A 17,854-nucleotide genomic window follows, 5' to 3' on the forward strand; every position below is an offset into this window, starting at 1 on the left:
ACAGAAACAGGAGATCAATCTATGAAGGCCTTTGGCCAAATTCTAAAAACACGAGTGATAAAACCTCTCCAGTCAAGGAAACAGTTTACATGTAACTTACCATTCTTTAAATGTACATGTGTCAGAAAATAATTATTTTCTCACAAGGTAGACCTCTGGATTGGCCATAAAAAGATTTATGTTTTTCGTTACTACCTTTAAAGAAACAAACGTCTAACTGCCATGCTCGCTGCACTCTGTAATTCCAACAGTAACACTGTCGAGCACAAACATACTTCTATGACTCATTAATCACTTGATGACTAAGACATAAAACAAGATTTGAAGGAAGCGTTCAAACTCACTATGTTTTATTATGAATAAGGATAATAAGCAGAGAGATATTTGAAGATGCTGTCAGGTAAAATCTGGTCAGCTGTAAACACACGATTGCATTTCCTATGCTAGACCGTCTAATTAGATATATAACATAAGATAACCTTTATTAGTCCAACATGTGGGAAATTTGTTATATTAATATGACACCAGCGTTGATTGTTCTTTTTTTTAAATATTAAGAAAAATCTATCTACTATACAACTCATTTGTTCAGTTCTTTCACCAAGAAAAACATAAAACAACACGACACTGGGCCTACTTTTTAAAGCCTTTTTTTTCCTGTTTTCATGCCTCCGTTAGAAACTGCATGAATCAGTAAACTCACACTTTTTATCAGTGTTTTCATCTTCACCTTCCTACACCCCTAATGCAATGCTTAGCTATAGTAACTTGTTTACACAAAAAAAATAATACTAACAGAAGTGTCCAGTTTAGCACAACCTGGGCCTCTGCAACAGCGACTGCAATAACACCCAGGCCGCTTTAAGTGAAACCAACCAATCTTTAATTGAGTTTGAAAGCTTCACTGCAAAACTGAAATATCCATGCACATTTTATCTGCATAATAGGTTTAGTAACAAGTGAAATGCCTTTTTTCTATTAAAAAAACCTTCTAAAATAAGATAGTGTCTGTGGCTACTAAGGTTGAATTATGGGGAAAATTCTGTATTTTTATCATGTCGGCTTTAAAACCGAAAGCCGATGAGTTGAGCACGAAGGCGTGTCACGTTTGACGTAAATTCTTCTTGATCACACACGAGTACCTAGTGGTGCATATGGGGCAGGCAATCAACTCCCTGCCTCCCACAGCACATATCACTGGAGCCTCATTGGAAATAATCACCCCGCTCCTCCTGCCATTTAAACCGACAGCACCTCATATCAAAAGCACAGTTCCTGTGTTGTGGAATTAAAATGTTGATTGAGTGAGATTAACACACCAAAGACAAATACACCAAAGATGAGCTGTCACAGGCATTCTGACGAATACTCCGGATGACACATTGAGAAAACCTAGATGTGGTTACCCAACATAACAGTACAGACCGATACAGAATCAATTTCCATCAAGATGGGAGCAAGTCCAACTCTGAAAATAGCCCACTGTGTAACAGGCATGTGGCAAAGATGTTATCTGTTCTGTGACTGCGCTTTGTAAAGATGGCTGAACTAAGAAGCCAAATGGCAAACGGCAGAGATTGGATCGACTGAAATGAGACCATCCCTTCTTCATGCGATGAATATCATATGCACACTTAAGGGACAGTTTTAACAGACAGAGAAAGCCATTGTAAATTAACTCTGGGTAAGTACTGATTTGTTATTTACAATAAACAAATGCCCACCCCTACTTTCCATTTATCTCGACACTACCAGGAAGTTGCTGAACAGACGTATCGCCCAGTGGAGTACAATTGAGTTTGTAATCAGTGACCCCGCAGCAACAGAGAGTCTCACGCTCTCTGTCTCTCTGGTTCTCTCTTGAGAAGAGATACTTGTGTTAATACTGACGCTGGGCTGGGCTGGATAAAGATCTTTTCTCAAGTGAACACACACACAGGCATGTGTGACATGAAGGAATTGCATAGACATGCCTGGGGAATGTTGGCAAAAACACTCAAACTCAGCTAGACATAATGAGAGAAGTAATGCCTGTTCTCACATTTGGATGTGAACAGGCATAAAGAATAATGATTAAACTGAGAGCTCTTCCGATTCCTGATAATATCGTAGCAGGGAAACATGGTCGCCCACTGACTTTGCACAAGTACTTACTGACTACAACACACAACCTTCATTCATTTTCCCATTCCAAAACAGAAAATTGGCACAGACACGGGCCTCATGAGGAGCGATTTTGGGGCATCAACAACAAACACCAGATGTGGAGATGGGAGATAAATGTCAAACATATTGATTCTATGCTTCATTAAAGCTTATTATGGGGGGTAAAGTTTGCCTGTGGCAATGGTAATAACAGATCACAACATCAACATCCACCGAGGTCTTGTTTTATGCAAACATTGTTTAACACAGTTGGTGCCATTATCAAAGAGAGTACAAACTGAGAGCCAGAACACTGCTTCATAAAGTAAAAACAAAAATGGTGTTTCTGTTCCAGCTGAGATTTCAAAACTGTTTGCAGAGCCAAAATGAGTGACTTGCAAATACAACTTGTCAAAAACAGCAACAGTTATTTTATTTTATCTTTTAAACAACAGATTTCTGTCAAGTGACTGAATTTGACCTAGAACCTTGTTACACTCAAAGAGTCTCAAAGGTAAATGGACACTTGACAGGCTGTGACACTGGAACTTGTGACTCTTCCCTCATTCTTCCAACAAAAATTATGGTATTTTTCAGACTTTAAGGCTTAAAATCCTTTAATTTTCTCAAAAATCGACAGTGCGCCTTATGTATGAATTCTGGTTGTGCTACCTGACCTTGAACCGATTTTATGTGGTACACAGCGCTCAAAAATCTGTCATGTTTTGATGGATTGTCAGAGCATTACGGCTACCGTAGTCAGGAGCCTCGCGGAGAAATCTGGGTCCAAAACTCCGTCCGCTTCAGGTCTCAAAGTCAACACTGCGGCATCACTGAGAGTTAAAAACTGTCTGAATTCTTTCATCTTTAATAAAATGATCAGTGTTGCTGCTTTACCAGGTGTAACAATTAAGTTTAACATCCAGGCATCCATGAAAACAGAATTTATTACATTTAACGGAGTTAGAAGTTAGCAGGAAGTTAGCTCACTAGTTTCCACCTAAAAATGGTATAGCATGTTAGACTGAGAGATTTCTGAAAAAATTAAAACGTACCGCTCTGCTATCACTTCCAACATAAATGAAGACAGAAAACTAAACAGCAGTGACTTTTGTCGGGATGAATGCTAACTTTTTTCCACTTGATAAAAGTTAACGTGAGGGTTCCCGATGGTTAGGGACAAATACAATCGCATGGCAGGATGCTGTAAACGGACCAAACTTCAGTCAGGAGAACAACTCAGATAATCCATCCACAATACCAGGTTAGTCATTAAAATGCTGCAACAACATGGGAATAGAGCAGCTACGAGAGAATTAAACATTAATGAATCAATGGTATGGAAGTGGAGGAAGCAAGAAGAATGAGTTGAGTAAAGTTTGACTTATCTGACTGTTTTGTTTCGCTTAATGTGCCTTATAATCTGGTACGCCTTACGTATGAAAACAGACCCGTTCATCGACAGTGCGCTTTATAATCTGGTGCGCTTTATAATCCGAAAAATACGGTAAGTAAATAGAGAAACTGGAGTTGACTCCAAGTGTCAGAAAGACCACTGAAAACAACTAAAGGTATATAATGGCAGAAATATTTCCATGGTTAAGAAAAATAACTTCACAGCATCTAATGAAGTCAAGAACACTCAAATTAGTAAGCGTATCATTGTTAAATCAAGAGACACCACGATGAATGGAAATACCAAGGGTTTACAACAAGGTCCAAACCACCAACTGCACTCAAGAACAAGAAGGTGAGATCAGACTGCCAGAAAAAAACGTTCTTTGTACAGAAGAAACCAAGCCTGTGACAGTATGATCAGAAGGAAAAAACATGAAGGAAAGAAACAGCTTATGATCCAAAATATACACATTATCTGTCAAACATGGCGGAACCGATGTAAGGGCATGTGCATATGTGACTGCTAGTGGAACCGAGTCACAAGTGTTTATCGATGATGTGACTGGTGATAGAAGCAGCAGGATGAACTGTGAAGTGTAAAGGGCTATGCTCTCTGCTCAGATTCAGCCAGATGCTTCAAGACTGATCTAACAGAGCTTCACAGAGCAAACGGATAGTGACCCAAAGCAAACTGCAAAAGCAAACCAAGAGTTTCACAAAGCCAAAAATTAGGACATTTTTCAATGGCCAAATCAGGGACCTGATCTCAACCCAACAGAGCTTGCTTTTCAGTTACTGAGGACAAAACTGGTCACAGAGGATTTTCATTGAAATATTAAAAACAATCCTTTTATTTAATGTTATGTTAAATTGACCAACTATTGTTGCGCATGTTAAAATGGGGGCAATGTATAAAAGTGGCAGTAATTCCTAAACAATTATTGTAATATTTTTGTTAAATGCTTGAATTAAAGCTCAGTGTCTGCACTTCAATCACACGTTGACTGATTTAAATCCACTGTGATGGTATACAGAGGCAAAATGACAAAAGTTTGTCATTTGCCATATACTTACTAATGGAATTTACGTGGAATGTGTCGGAACGACTAAAAACTAAAAACTAGAGATGAATCCTGTCAGGGTGAAAACGGAAACATTTCTTCCCCTTTTGCTGATTTTTCTTCTTAGCATATTTTATAACAATCATATTTTCTGTTACAGTCAATATTAGACACCATGTAATATTAAGTACACCCTCACCCTTTATATTCCAGGAGACTACAGTTTAGAAGTGACTAGGACTTCACTGATATTTTATCTCTTCAAAAAAGGGAAAAGACTGCTGTGGATTAGAAATATGTTGAAAAGCTCTGACTTAAAAGAGCAAAAACACATCACACCATTTTTAAAGAGAAAAGAGGGATTTGAACCTGTTTTGCATTCAACACTTCAAGTAAGTTGATATTCAGTTACTCTCTTTGATTCTGACTTATTTTCATCAACGGTGCGGTCTTTCAAACCATCAAAAGGGAGCTGCGTGAAATATTCCTTGCATTGGCTTTATCATTGTTCCGAGTTCCTGTGATCAGCATACTGAGAGAGGAACAAGTCCTATTAAATGAGCAGAACAAAATAGAGAAGAAGCAGAGATAATAAATGGGTATTAACAGGCAGTTTCCCCAACAGTAGAAACTGTGTGACATTTAATGAAGTGGTCTGTGGACTGCAGTGAAATTCTAAACGGTGTATCAGCCCATTTCGAGTCTGGCAGATGGTTCTATGTATTTTTCATGCTGTGGAAAACCTGTGACTGAGGTTTGGTTGGTTGTCATCCAGTGCCTGGGGACCCAGAGCTGAATGCATTCTACACACCACTGCAGAATCACATGATGTCTGACCTCTCTGCCATGGCAAACTGCCCAGCAAGGAACAGGGAGGAAGGGGAGGAATGTCAGCATGTTAGTGTGTGACTGAGGTTGTACAGAAAGAGGCAGGGAGAGAAAGCAAGACCCGAAGATGCATGATTGAGTATGAGCTTGCATGTCTGTTTACTGAGCGTAAACTGAATTCTCTGCACCCACACACAACTTTACCGCACTGACCTGTAAAACATACTGTTAGAGAGGGAAAAATATGGATGGAATAATGCAGGGGGAGGGGAGGAGGAAGAGAGGGAAGCAACCAATGCTAAGGATTCACACAATGTTACAGGGAAAAAGGGGCATGAAAAAAAAAACCCAGCATTGCCTGACTTCCCTTCCTTTGGAATGCATCCAATATATCCTGTGAGTGTGCGTGTGTGTGTGGCATGCTGGCAGGAAGGCTTTCAGCATATAAATATCACATTACCACACAAGGAAACGCAGGCATCAGTTTGAGCTTCCAGCAGGCCTAACAAGCACAGGAGCTCCACTCTGGAGGTCAGAGGCAGAGCTTACACAAATGGAATTCCACAGGAACCAGCAATTCTTTTAACAGATAAGTGGCTGTAGCCTTGCAGCTGTGTGATGTGGTATAAGCATGGTTTCAGTTATCTCACATGTGCTAGTGTGCACAGATGTACCGAGCTGCAGCATATATAATATATATACTGAGCTAGAATAAGATTACATACACAATTCCACAAAAATAGGCTTGAAGCTACATTGAAAGAACAACTTAAAGCCTCGTTTTATTAACTGACCAATGCACAGCAGATTCGATTAGATGAGATTAAGGTAGCAGGAAAGGCAGACATAGAACAACGCTCAGCTTTTTCGGCAGTATGAGTCTGCGATCAGTAAAATCTGAACTGTGAAGCATCTGACTCAGCAACCCATGTTCAATAAAAGGGGGAAAAAGATGTACTGCAGTATATTCAGAGAGACACCTGATCGTCTTAAACTCAGCAGGTCTGCAGCAGGACAAATACCCCAAACATACCACAGCGAGGGTCATAAAGAATTATCAGTGACAAGAAGACCGAGGAGTCCTGCAACAGATGGTATGGTTCCCACAGAGCCCTGATCTCATCAACACTGAGTCAGTCTGGGATTACATGAAGAAGCCAACGGCACTGAGGCAGCCTAAATCCTCAGGAGAACTGAGATGCTGGGAAGAACCTGCTAGTCAAAAAGTGCTCACACCACGTTCTGACTTTATATTTGTTTTTTTTGTGTCATATGTGTCATGCTGAGAGGGTTATTCCAGACTTACTTCATTTTGTATGTGCTTTTTTATTACTGTTAATTATTGCAGTTTAATGTCCCTTTGACTTTCTCACTAGTGTTCAGATGCAAACAATAAATATATGCATATGCCACTGTGGTCAACTAAACATATATGCTGATGATACTATAACATATATATCTATCCATGCAGCAGATGAACACCATAAGAAAACCATTTTATATTCTTGCTTTTGATATAAAATCTTCTTATATTTACTTGTTATGCTGTAAATAAGAGTTTCACCTGAATTAGCACGCACTTCAGTGCTTGTATTTCCTTTTAAAACCCAAATGTAAGTTTTGACTCAGTATGTTGGCAAAGTATCATAACTTCTAACATTAATATTTGCTTTATTCTAGTAATGAAAGTGTGACAGTGAGCATGCTCAAGATCAATACCCCAAAAGTGAAGCTAACTGAAATTCAACCACCATCCTGATTATTTCAACTTGTGTTATTCCTGTTGTGACACATAAAGGCGTGTTCTTGTCTAACAAAAAAAAAAATATCATTACCATTCGTGAAATAAAGGTAAATTTCTTTGCTCTGAAAGTGGAATTAATGACAAAAGAAAAAACAAAACAAAAACTGAGTCTTCAGCAGTTGGTTTCGAGTCATGTCACAAATATGCATTTAACTGATATGTACGTGAGCTGGGAAATGTGTTGCATGCCAGCCGTCAACAGTTCTGAGGTCAAAAACATATGCTTATTTGAGATACCACAGACTGGATTACTGTTCAAAAAAAGAAATGATGCAACTTACAGATTACTATGTTAATATTTTATCATTAGGAAATATGTAGGGCTCTTTGTTCAGATAATGCATGTACAAACACATTGCCCACTTTGACTTCTTGTCCTCTTAGTCATATCATATGAATGAAGACCTTTTTTTTGTATTCACTAAGACATGTAACTCTGCAGCTGGTGATCTGGTCTTTGAAACAGGGTAACAAATCAGACCTTAAATGAGAGTGTGGATTGATCCAATCAATTTTTTCACTGCAGGAGTAAGTAGATGTGTGATTCAAGCTCTGCACGGGGTCTGATGTGCCTTTGTCTGTACTAGAAGCTTTCGTGGAGATAGAGAACACATATGTGGATGTGTTAATTTATGTAAAAAAAAAACAAAAAAACCCAAAACAAATAAAAAAAATAGAGAGAGAAATTCTTTTTGACTTAAAGCATCTTTACTCAACATAAAGAATCTGTAACATTTTTACCACCTATAAAGCTGCTCAGATTGGCTGCACCTCTCTGTTGATGCTTAATTATCTCACTTAGCCTTTTGCTGCAAAAACATTCCCATTTTCAATCTGTAACATACCCATCTCTATCCCAACCCCCCTCTGCAGCAGGCAGGTCAGGCATACATCTCCACCCATTGCTGAGTGAGCACTGGGGGGTAGGAGTGGAGAGACAGAATACAGATCATAATGGCTGGCCAATTATCAGTACTAAGGGGGGGGGGATGGGAAGCTGGGAGGAGTGAGAGATTACAGGGAGAATGGATCAATACACCAGTCAGTTTCTAATGAGGGAAAGAATTGGTCCAAGTCAAGCAGATGGAAATCCTGCTCTGCCTGAGGTGGTCTTTCTACACTGTCTGTCAGCAGGGTTTCAGGTTTTTGGTGTTGTGCAATAGCGCCCCAACAGAGGAACGAGTGCAATGACACCGAATCGCTGATCAGTGACATTTAAGCGTTAAAAACATTTTTTTTCCATTTCTGTGAGTCAGTAGTGTTTCTCTCATGCTCTCCTGATCTTCCCACATTCCACTTTCCCTGAATATTTCATACATCATGAAGAGACAGATTTAGAAGAGCCTGAAGAATAATGGCTGTCTGTCCTTCACCACCCCCCTTTTAACCACCCACAGCTGCCAGCACAGGACAGTAAATCCTACACCTCACCCACTCTCCCAACCCAGCAGTGCAGCTATGTGCTACTATACACTAGCACAACATGCCCTCTTCTACTTACACAAAAGGAATCAAGATTCAAATGCTAAACCATTAATGGCTTTTCCTTTTTTCCAAAATGTCGACACCAATGGGCAGTAGCTAACAGTTCAGCACCATCATTAGGCATTTGGTGCTGTTATTCTTTTCTAGTTGGTTCACTTTTTTTCTACATGTGTCTTGCTTTCTTTTTTTCTGAGGGGCCTTGTGTGAGGTGGGGGTGTTATTTATGGCTGCTCTGTGCAAGTGGTCACACACACACACACACACACACACACATACACACACCCTTTCACAGGATGAAAGGGCAGCCACACTGCCTGCAAACATGATTTTACAGCCCTGGGTGGAATGAGTGGTGGAGGAGAGAATGAGGACAGAGTACAAAAGGGGAAAGCCCTTAGATTTACAGGTCCCAGCAGTCAGAATGCAACCATGAAACAGGACACATTTTTAAGGCTATTTTTTTCTTTCAACCAAAAACACAGCTTCTCAGAAAAAAAAACAAACAACAACAACAGCCTTTATGCAGGGAGATACCGTGTGTGTATGCAGAGATGTGCAGAAATACAACAACCCACAAGCAGATTATTGCCTTTTCTGTGTGTATGCGTGTTTTTTTAAGACTGTGCAGTTTCCAAATGTGATCTGCTTTTGTTTATCACTAAAGATGGCAGAAGATCATGTATGCACATGTGCAAGAGGTTTTCCAGCTTTGCAGGGTGAGAGCATGTTTATGCAATGTGTAGAATTTGACGAATTCCCCCACTTAAATAGTTTAACAAGACTGTTCTACATGGATGCGAGTGTTTCCGTGCGTTACGATATCTATGGAGTATGCCAGGTAGAGGTGTAGAGTACAGAATAAAAAGTAACTAATGTAATCAAATAAGGCATGTACCTAAAGATGAAAATGTAAAGGAAAAAACACAGCGTTTCTTGGCGAAGTGTTATAATAACATATAATACACACATTTAATAGTCTGTAAAAGAATGATTTGAGACGAGCAGTGTCTTGCAAAGCCAGGGGCAAAACAGCCAAAATGAAAATGGCAATGCAATTAAGTTTAAATGTGTTCCATTCACAGCAAATGGGGAGAGCCACTCTGTTTCCACATAATGCTATAATGGAAAGTAGGGTGCATTCTCCAGCTTATATCTGGTAACACTGCAATTAATTCAACTGATTTAGGTGCAAAAGCTCAAGTAAACAGTTTATTAGTCCTACAAGGCAACAGTGACCATGGCACTAATGGAGCAGCAGCACTCTTTGCTACATCACATGTTCACAGTCACTCTAACACTGTGAGCTAAGGGGGGGATTTCATTTCAAGTGGAATCGCTTTTTCCTGTGAACATATCTGAAATACAGACAAAGACTGGCACCACTGTAAAATGTACAAACCACCACTCTGGTGGGAGGTATTTTGGTGTAAAGAGAGCTTGTATTTGGTTTCTGTGGTGGATACTGCCCCTAGTGTGACACACTGTAAACTGGCAGGGAGGTGTTGTGAAGGGTGGAGTCTGCTCTCTGCTGACAGAAAGTGGCACTGCACCAAATTACTCACAATTACACAGAACAGCCAACTACACAGTCACTAAACAGTACTGACATGAAAGGACTAGAGCTTGAGATCATACTCAAAATTATCCACTGGGCATTTCAAACACACTGAGAGGTCTCAATGTTTTACAACCACTACTGTTTTTTACTATAACTGGAACTGAGTTATTACTGAACAGAGTTCTGAATGAAAAGACTTATTACAAAACTCTGTCTCTAACTTAATACAAGTTAGGTGTTTGATGCGTCACTTTAACACTGTCTCCAAGGCTCACATGGACAAATACATAAACCCTATATATGGCCTTTTCATGTACAAACCCAGAATTTCTTGACATTTTCTTAAGTGAATTTATTTATACTCCAAATGTACAACTACCTTAGATCACAACTAAGCACAAATGATGACAGGAAGGCTGTCATCTTTAATCCAGTTGCAGAAATTTCATGTTTCTGTGAACCCATGACTGACTTCAAACAGAACCCATAATATCAATCGGTCCTAAGGAAAATGTTGAGAGTAGTCAAGCCTGAGATTTTCACTTTTTTGGGGTTTTTTTGGGGGGGGGGTTGTAAAAGTTGTGCATCTTTCACTTACCTGTTCTCTGAATTGCTGCTGAGATAGACAGTCAGTCACATTAACGCAGCCCAATAAGCAGCCAGTGGGATAGTCTTTAGGAAACATGGGCTCTGTGGAGATAAGACCAGGATCACTGAATCAACAATGTGTGGAATTAAAAGCAATCAGTATCCCTTTATGACAGCACCATGACATAGAGCCCAGTTTAGCATTAATATTACTTGTATCAGCACTAAATTATGATACCATTATGACATGTTATTAACAGCATTTTATTATGCCCATGAAAAGAAAGTTGTGCTTGTTAGCAAATTTAAACAAATATACTTTTCTGCTAGAAATACTTTACTGTGTGCAATAAAAAAGTTTATTAAATATGCCCTAAAGACACTCTATGTCCTTTCACAGCTTTCACAGAGAAAGCCACGGCTTTGCAATAAGATCCAAAGGGCCTATTACAAAACCTAGCGCTAATGTTGTTACAACAGCCTTTAAAAGGGCCCACACAAAGCTACTGGGGGCATTTTTAACATAAATATTTCTATATTATTTTTTCCTGAGCCAAGGAAAGCATTACCCATGCATTATATTTTGTAGCAGCTTTTTTTCTCTCCTTAGCAGCACCATATTTAAATCTGTTTAAACCAGAAATACATTTTTAGTATTCACAAACTGATTCCTTTGTACGGCATCTGCACCTTTTTTATAAATGTGGCGGTACATGGCTTCCACCTCTGCGATTTCTTGAGGGGTGGGCTTCTTTGCTGCAGCTGCAATCCAAAGTCGCCCACGGTGTGATGTGTACCACGTTCGTCCTTCTACCCTGCATACACACATAAAATGTCAGATATTACAACACTTTGCCAAAACCCAAGTGTCTACAGGAGTTTATCACATATACAACAAACACACACTGCACAGTCCTTACCTCTTGATGCCCTTTACCAGTAGCGAGGCCCACGGTTGGTGCATGCTGAGGCACCAGCCGCCATCGGACATCTCTTGCAGCTCTTTGTCTTGGAGCCTCAACCGGTGTCGTTCTTCTCTTCCCTTGTCCTCCATTGCACTCTTTCCCTTCTCCATTGGTTTCTTGTGGCTTTCACCCCCTCCAACATCAACCCACTGAAATAAGCATTCATTAGAAACATCAGTAGAGTCTGTATGAATGCCCACTGTTTTGTGATGGGAGCAAACTTAAGTGATTTGACTGATATTTCATTTATAAAATAATACAAATGACTAAAGAAGAATTATTAAAGAAGAAATGCTACGTTCAGAATGGATCAAGTTACCTCTGGTGCAGATTGCATTATGTTGGGATTCACCAGATCTCTGAGGCCCTGCCGTCCACCCTTTCTTTCAGAATACATTGGTGATTTAGACACTGAGTCATTGCTCATTGCCTTGAGGGTCTCATCCAACCTGCAAATTATTGGAAACATTTCAGAAAGTCTGGCTGTTTAACACAACCACATAATATAAATCTGGAATTGCTGTTGTGATTCAGGTGCTGTCAGATTATCTTACTTGTTGTAATACTCATTCAGGTTGTTTCCCTCTTCAATTACTTGTCTACCAGCAAAGTCAAGTGTGATCTTCCTGTCTTTGCGAGAGGCATGGCGAAGCTCTCTCAGCTCCTCTTCCTTTTTCCTCAGTTTCTCTCGCTCATTGGGTGACAACCACTGATTGGATTCAGTGGCAAAGTAATCAGACTCGTCATCCAGAACCTGTGTTCTTCTGATACTGGGGTTAAAGAGAGGCAGTGAAGTGTTATTACCAACTTTCATCACTATCTTGTACAGCAATCAAAATGTCCTGTTAAAGCGTAAACACTGCACACAGAGCAGTAAACCTATCCATTCTTGTAAAGCTCTTTTCTTAACTGTGTGTTTTATGATACCTATTCCTGTCATATTCCAGCAGTTTGTCTTTGTGCTGAATTGCTTTCTCCAGCCCAGCCTTCATCGTGGCCTCTTGGTGTGAGAAATATTCTCTTTCTCCGAAGTCTGTCACCAAAATAAAAACAAACTCACAGTATCAAACCAATTGATCTTTTCAAAGAGTTTCTTTTCATAAGTCCTGACTACTTAAGACCCTCACCGCCCATGAGCTTCTTTCTTAGTTTCTGGCTTTTGTTGGAGTCTCGTTGGAGGATCTCCTGTTCTTCTTTTGTGCAGACCTTAATCAGAAAACACTTTTAGCACAAGAAAAATAACAAAAAAGCCCCAAAACAACAACGCAATCTAAGGACCGAAAGTGATATGTACCAGGCTGCCACAGAAGAAACAGGGTCCTGAGCCCTCTTGCTCGCACACAATACGGCCACAGGTGATGCAGTTGTTAATAAGCTTGTGCTTTTGGGCAAGGCATTCACAAGCATGCCGACCTGGGAGTAACACAGCAAGCCTGTCCTGACCCTCTTTAGCGTAGAGACTGACAAACTTTGTTTTCTTCTTTGATGATGATGTATTACCATTTTCCTGGGCCTGAAGGACAATTGAATGAAGAGAAGTGGAAAGGAAGACGTCTGTTTAACAAATGAACACAACAATAAAAAAATGGCACAGGAAATGTACAAATAAACATGATATTGACATCAGTTACAAGTTTGAACCCCGCTTTTTAAAAAAAATGGATTCTTTATTATTTTTATTCTTTTTTGTATCAGAACAAAGAAATATCACCTGAATGTATGAAGAGAAAACAAAGTTTACTTTAAATTATTCAAAGCAGGACTTTAAGATTCCCCTGGGATGCCATAAGCAAGATTCTATCAAGAGGCCATACTTTTGACAAAAAGATATGATAAAAATGATTAAACATAAAAAGCATGTCTGTGACTCAGCCCTTCATGACTGAATAGCAAAAGCAAAATCCACTACTTTAAACAACAAGAAACAGAGTTACAAGTAATTTTAGAAGTCTGCTCATTAATGAACTGGATATTACACCAGTGGAAATCTGTCCGTTGCTTTGTTGAATGCAGTTTTATGTCTTTGTTAGATATGGATATTGTGAAAGGCTGTGAATGCACTGAAGTGACACACCATCCCATCTGACTACCATATTAAGTTACTTCACAGGTTTGATGTCCACATTGTTCTACAATGTAAAAAATATTTTAAAAAAAAAGAAAAAGAAAAAGAAGAAAATCACTGATGAGTAGGCATGTCCAAACTTCTGACTGGTATTTTATAAGTTCTGTCAATTTGATAACAAATTACCTCCATAAAGCAGGTGAGAAGACAACAAAAGTGTGGCATTATTTGTACTCACCCTCATCAGATCAATGGGGGTTTTTACAGCTTCTGGCACAGGTTCTGCTTGGCTCATGGTCATCACCTCCTGTTTGTTGCGTCCTTTGCGTTTAGATTTCTTCTGGGTATCTCGGGTCATATCTTGTGCATCTAAAATATTTAAAAAATTACCTTCATCAACGTTGTTTCAGAGCAACTGAGGCGTTTTTTACTGTAGCCTCTTTTATGTAGTCTATCTGAATGAAATTTGTTTCTTACCTGGTGATGAAACAGATTCTTTGAGAATGAAAAGACCTGTGGTATCTGCTGCCTGTCTTTGAGTCTTCTTCCATCTGCTGAGGAGCTCATTAATGAAATGGCCCTTTTTCCCATCTGTGCCCTGCAGGAGGTCTCCCACATATTCCTCAATCTCTTCAGCTTTCTCGATTGATAGAATGTATCTTGGAAACACAACGGCACGACTTCATTTAATAATATTTCTATACAAATTCATTGCCTAACATTTTAAAAGACCGGAAATAGCGACGAACTGTCATTTAATTATCAATTACTTTTAAAATATGTGTGTCTTTCAGTAATTTTAGAAGTATGTTAATATATCAGGAGCTTAGGTATAAAAAAAAGCATTTTTACGAATGTGTGTGTGGTTGGGTGAACGAAACTTGTAGTAATATATACTGTAGCTATATAAATACCCGTCCATTTACCATATTAGTCAACGAAAAGCTTTTCATATATAATTGGTTAAAACTGCTTATTTTAGGGTACACATTTATGCAGTTCTCCATCTCTGTCTTTATGATAAAATATCAGCTTTCAGGCTGTTGATTTGATGGGTGGAATCTAACTTTGCTTGGTTTATCATACCATACCATACCGTATCATTTGCTCAATACCTGCCAAATGAAAATCGTTATGATTTCTCAACAGAAAACTATGTTCACTGTTTCGCTTACATACACTAAACCATGTAAACCACGTAAAACATGTGTGTAGGTTTTTAATAGTTAAAACAAATAAAAATACATAAAGACACATCAACTCCCACTCGGGACTTCTCATGTAGAAAAAGGTTTAATCTGACTTTTTAGCCAAACCAGCTTGTTCACGGTGAGCCACTAAATAGTCAATACACTGGCATACAGCTGTGGTGTCACAATTAATTAGCTGTATCAAAAACGACAATGACACGTCATATACATACATAAGTACACCACAGTGCAACCTAGCTTACTAGTTAGCTGATCTGCAGATGCTACAATTAGCCAGACGGCAGACAGTAATAACAGGCAGGTAAAATGTTCTTACTGGACGATTTCTTCACACGCCTCCAATCCAAACTTGTGATGTAACTGTTCCACACACCACTGCAACAACTGCTCCGACATTTTTACCAGATGACAGGCTCCACACCTTCAAGTTTAAATCAAAGCGTGGCAAGCACAAACTTATAGCATAAACGTGTTTCCAGTCGGCGAAAAAAACAAATGCACACACAACATTGGCGTTTACCGGGAGTACGTGGCAGAATCCCGTCCTGAAACAACTCACGCTGTGGTGTAAAGGTTCCACCTGACCAAACAGCCAAATAAAAGAAAGAAAGACGGGAAAAAATGACCAATGTAAAATCACGTGTCTTTAATTATAACTTTCTTTAATTATACGCGGGTGTTAGTGAAACTAAACACGCCTTTATTAGTGAAATAGAGATTGTTTGCACTTTTGAGTTCAGTCACTAGATGGCAGGTTTGCAGTAGATTTAAATACACAGGCTTTAGCTGTTGCTTAAATCTACAGGTTCCACTGAATAGTTCCACAATAGGCTTATACCTGGCATAGGTTACTATCGTACACGAGCCAATCAAGCGTATGTCTGAAGTGACTGTATTATTAGTAAAACAAGTATATAACAAGACTATAAAGTATAGTCATCACCAGTATGGTTTCAATGACACCAAATAAAACAGAGATGTAATAAAGATTTTTATTTATTGTTATTACAGTTTATCATTACTATCATTATTTGGTATTATAACTTAAATTTTATATTTTATTTTTTATTATTTATTAATAATTACTACTGAACAATTTTGGGGGGGCTGTAGACAGCAAATCTTCCACTTATGAGGTTTTATTTATCATGGCCCTGAGTCAGTGACCCAGGGTTTATGTTTTGGACTGTTTTGCATCTGGGTGAAATAATATTCTATTGTACTTTTGTGTATTTATTTGATCATTTAGTTTCTGGTTAGGTTGTAGCTTTTCAGGTCTTAGTTATTCTCCCATCATGTTTAGAGTGTGTTTCGGTTTGCCTTCAGTTCTTTGTGATTATAGTTCTCCCTCAGTGTCTAGTCTTCTCTTGTGTTTAGTAAGTCTTCTTCTGTGTTTAGTAAGTCTTGTCTCTATGTTTTTGTCTCCCCAGTCACCGTGTCAAGCTCATTAATCTGATTTGATTAATATATTGCAATATAAACAGGACTGAAATGCTGCAGTAAGACCTTAAAGGATCTGTGCATAAATGTATGTTCTTACATTACATTACCAAAAGCCAAAGAAACTGAACAAATCATCCATTCATCCCTGGACAGGTCGACTGAACAAACCAAAGTAAGAAAATAAAAACTACATCAAAATCTTTTATTCAAAGACAGAAAAGCGTGAAAAATGAATGATGGTCAGACTGTGTTGAGTTCAGTTTCAAATTTAATAGTGTAAGTGTATGTGTGAGAATTAGCTACATATCAAAAGACTGTATAAACAATGTACCAACTTGAGCGGTTTCATCAGTTAAAAAAAAAATCACATTAATCTTCTGTTATTTAGGCTTAAGGCTTAAGGATTTAGTACAGCCCAAATTTTATTATTTTTATTTATCAAAGCTTTTATTTACGAGCTCAACATGGCCGCTCTGTGGAAGAGTAGTGGCTTCTACTAGCAAACCAGCAAACAAATTGGGTGACTGGGAGCCCTTTATATCCTTTATACCCTGCTACCACACCTTGTTCATAACCTGTCTGGCGTTTGTCCACACTTTCCAAAAAAGACAGTTAGCCATGTAAACATTTACATATAATACTTTGTAGTTAAACTAACTAAAAACACCAAATGTCAAATCAAATGAACTGTCCGGTGAATATACAGTATAAAACATGCAGGAGTTCACTGCACTTTGTGGTGTTGCATTCTTTGGCTCCGTACCTTTTCATTAGGTTATTACAAGTTACTCCAAATAAATTGGGAAACTAAATGAAATGAAAATAAAACAGGATGACGCAACAATTTGGAAATCATCTAAACCCTATATTTATTTTGAAAATAGTACAAAGATAACTTATCAAATGTTAAAAATGAAAAATTGTAGTTTCTTTTGAAAACTCTGCCCAAACAAGCAACAAGTTTTTAAATGTGGAGGCACTGTTTACCACTGTGTTGCATCACCTATTTTTTGATCAGTGTACGTGTTTGGGAACTGAGGAGACCGATGCTGGATGGATGGATAGATGCATATGTTTGTCATGTTAAATTAAAAGAAACAGTACACTCCATCTAACATGTTAGATTAATAAAGCATAGTACAATTTTTATGCATCCAGTGTGCACCAATGTAACAACATTTTTCCACTGAACTGAGCTCAGTGGTATTAGGCAGAAACTGAAATTCTTTCTGGTGAAAATATGAGCATAATTAACACAAGGAGGTAATCATCTCCCCTGTTTGTAATCACCCGTAACCAGCTG

The 17,854-nt window shown here is 38.7% G+C and overlaps 1 protein-coding gene across 1 annotated transcript in view; it reads right to left on the reverse strand.

Annotated features, from left to right (window-relative positions):
• The window catches only part of trip4 (thyroid hormone receptor interactor 4), an 81,740-nt gene extending 66,121 nt beyond the window's left edge, over nt 1–15,619 (reverse strand). The window contains exons 1-11 of the mRNA XM_031744578.2: nt 15,425–15,619; nt 14,375–14,556; nt 14,136–14,266; nt 13,127–13,345; nt 12,960–13,038; nt 12,760–12,865; nt 12,387–12,602; nt 12,152–12,281; nt 11,788–11,981; nt 11,558–11,682; nt 10,878–10,969 (exon numbers count right to left, since the gene is read on the reverse strand). Coding sequence (XP_031600438.1) covers nt 10,878–10,969; nt 11,558–11,682; nt 11,788–11,981; nt 12,152–12,281; nt 12,387–12,602; nt 12,760–12,865; nt 12,960–13,038; nt 13,127–13,345; nt 14,136–14,266; nt 14,375–14,556; nt 15,425–15,504 — 1,554 coding nt within the window. The 5' untranslated portion in view covers nt 15,505–15,619. The remainder of the gene's footprint in view (nt 1–10,877; nt 10,970–11,557; nt 11,683–11,787; nt 11,982–12,151; nt 12,282–12,386; nt 12,603–12,759; nt 12,866–12,959; nt 13,039–13,126; nt 13,346–14,135; nt 14,267–14,374; nt 14,557–15,424) is intronic.
• Nucleotides 15,620–17,854: the final 2,235 nt, after the last annotated feature.

This window comes from Oreochromis aureus, linkage group 1 (genome assembly GCF_013358895.1).
Source record: "Oreochromis aureus strain Israel breed Guangdong linkage group 1, ZZ_aureus, whole genome shotgun sequence".
NCBI classification, from domain to species: domain Eukaryota; kingdom Metazoa; phylum Chordata; class Actinopteri; order Cichliformes; family Cichlidae; genus Oreochromis; species Oreochromis aureus.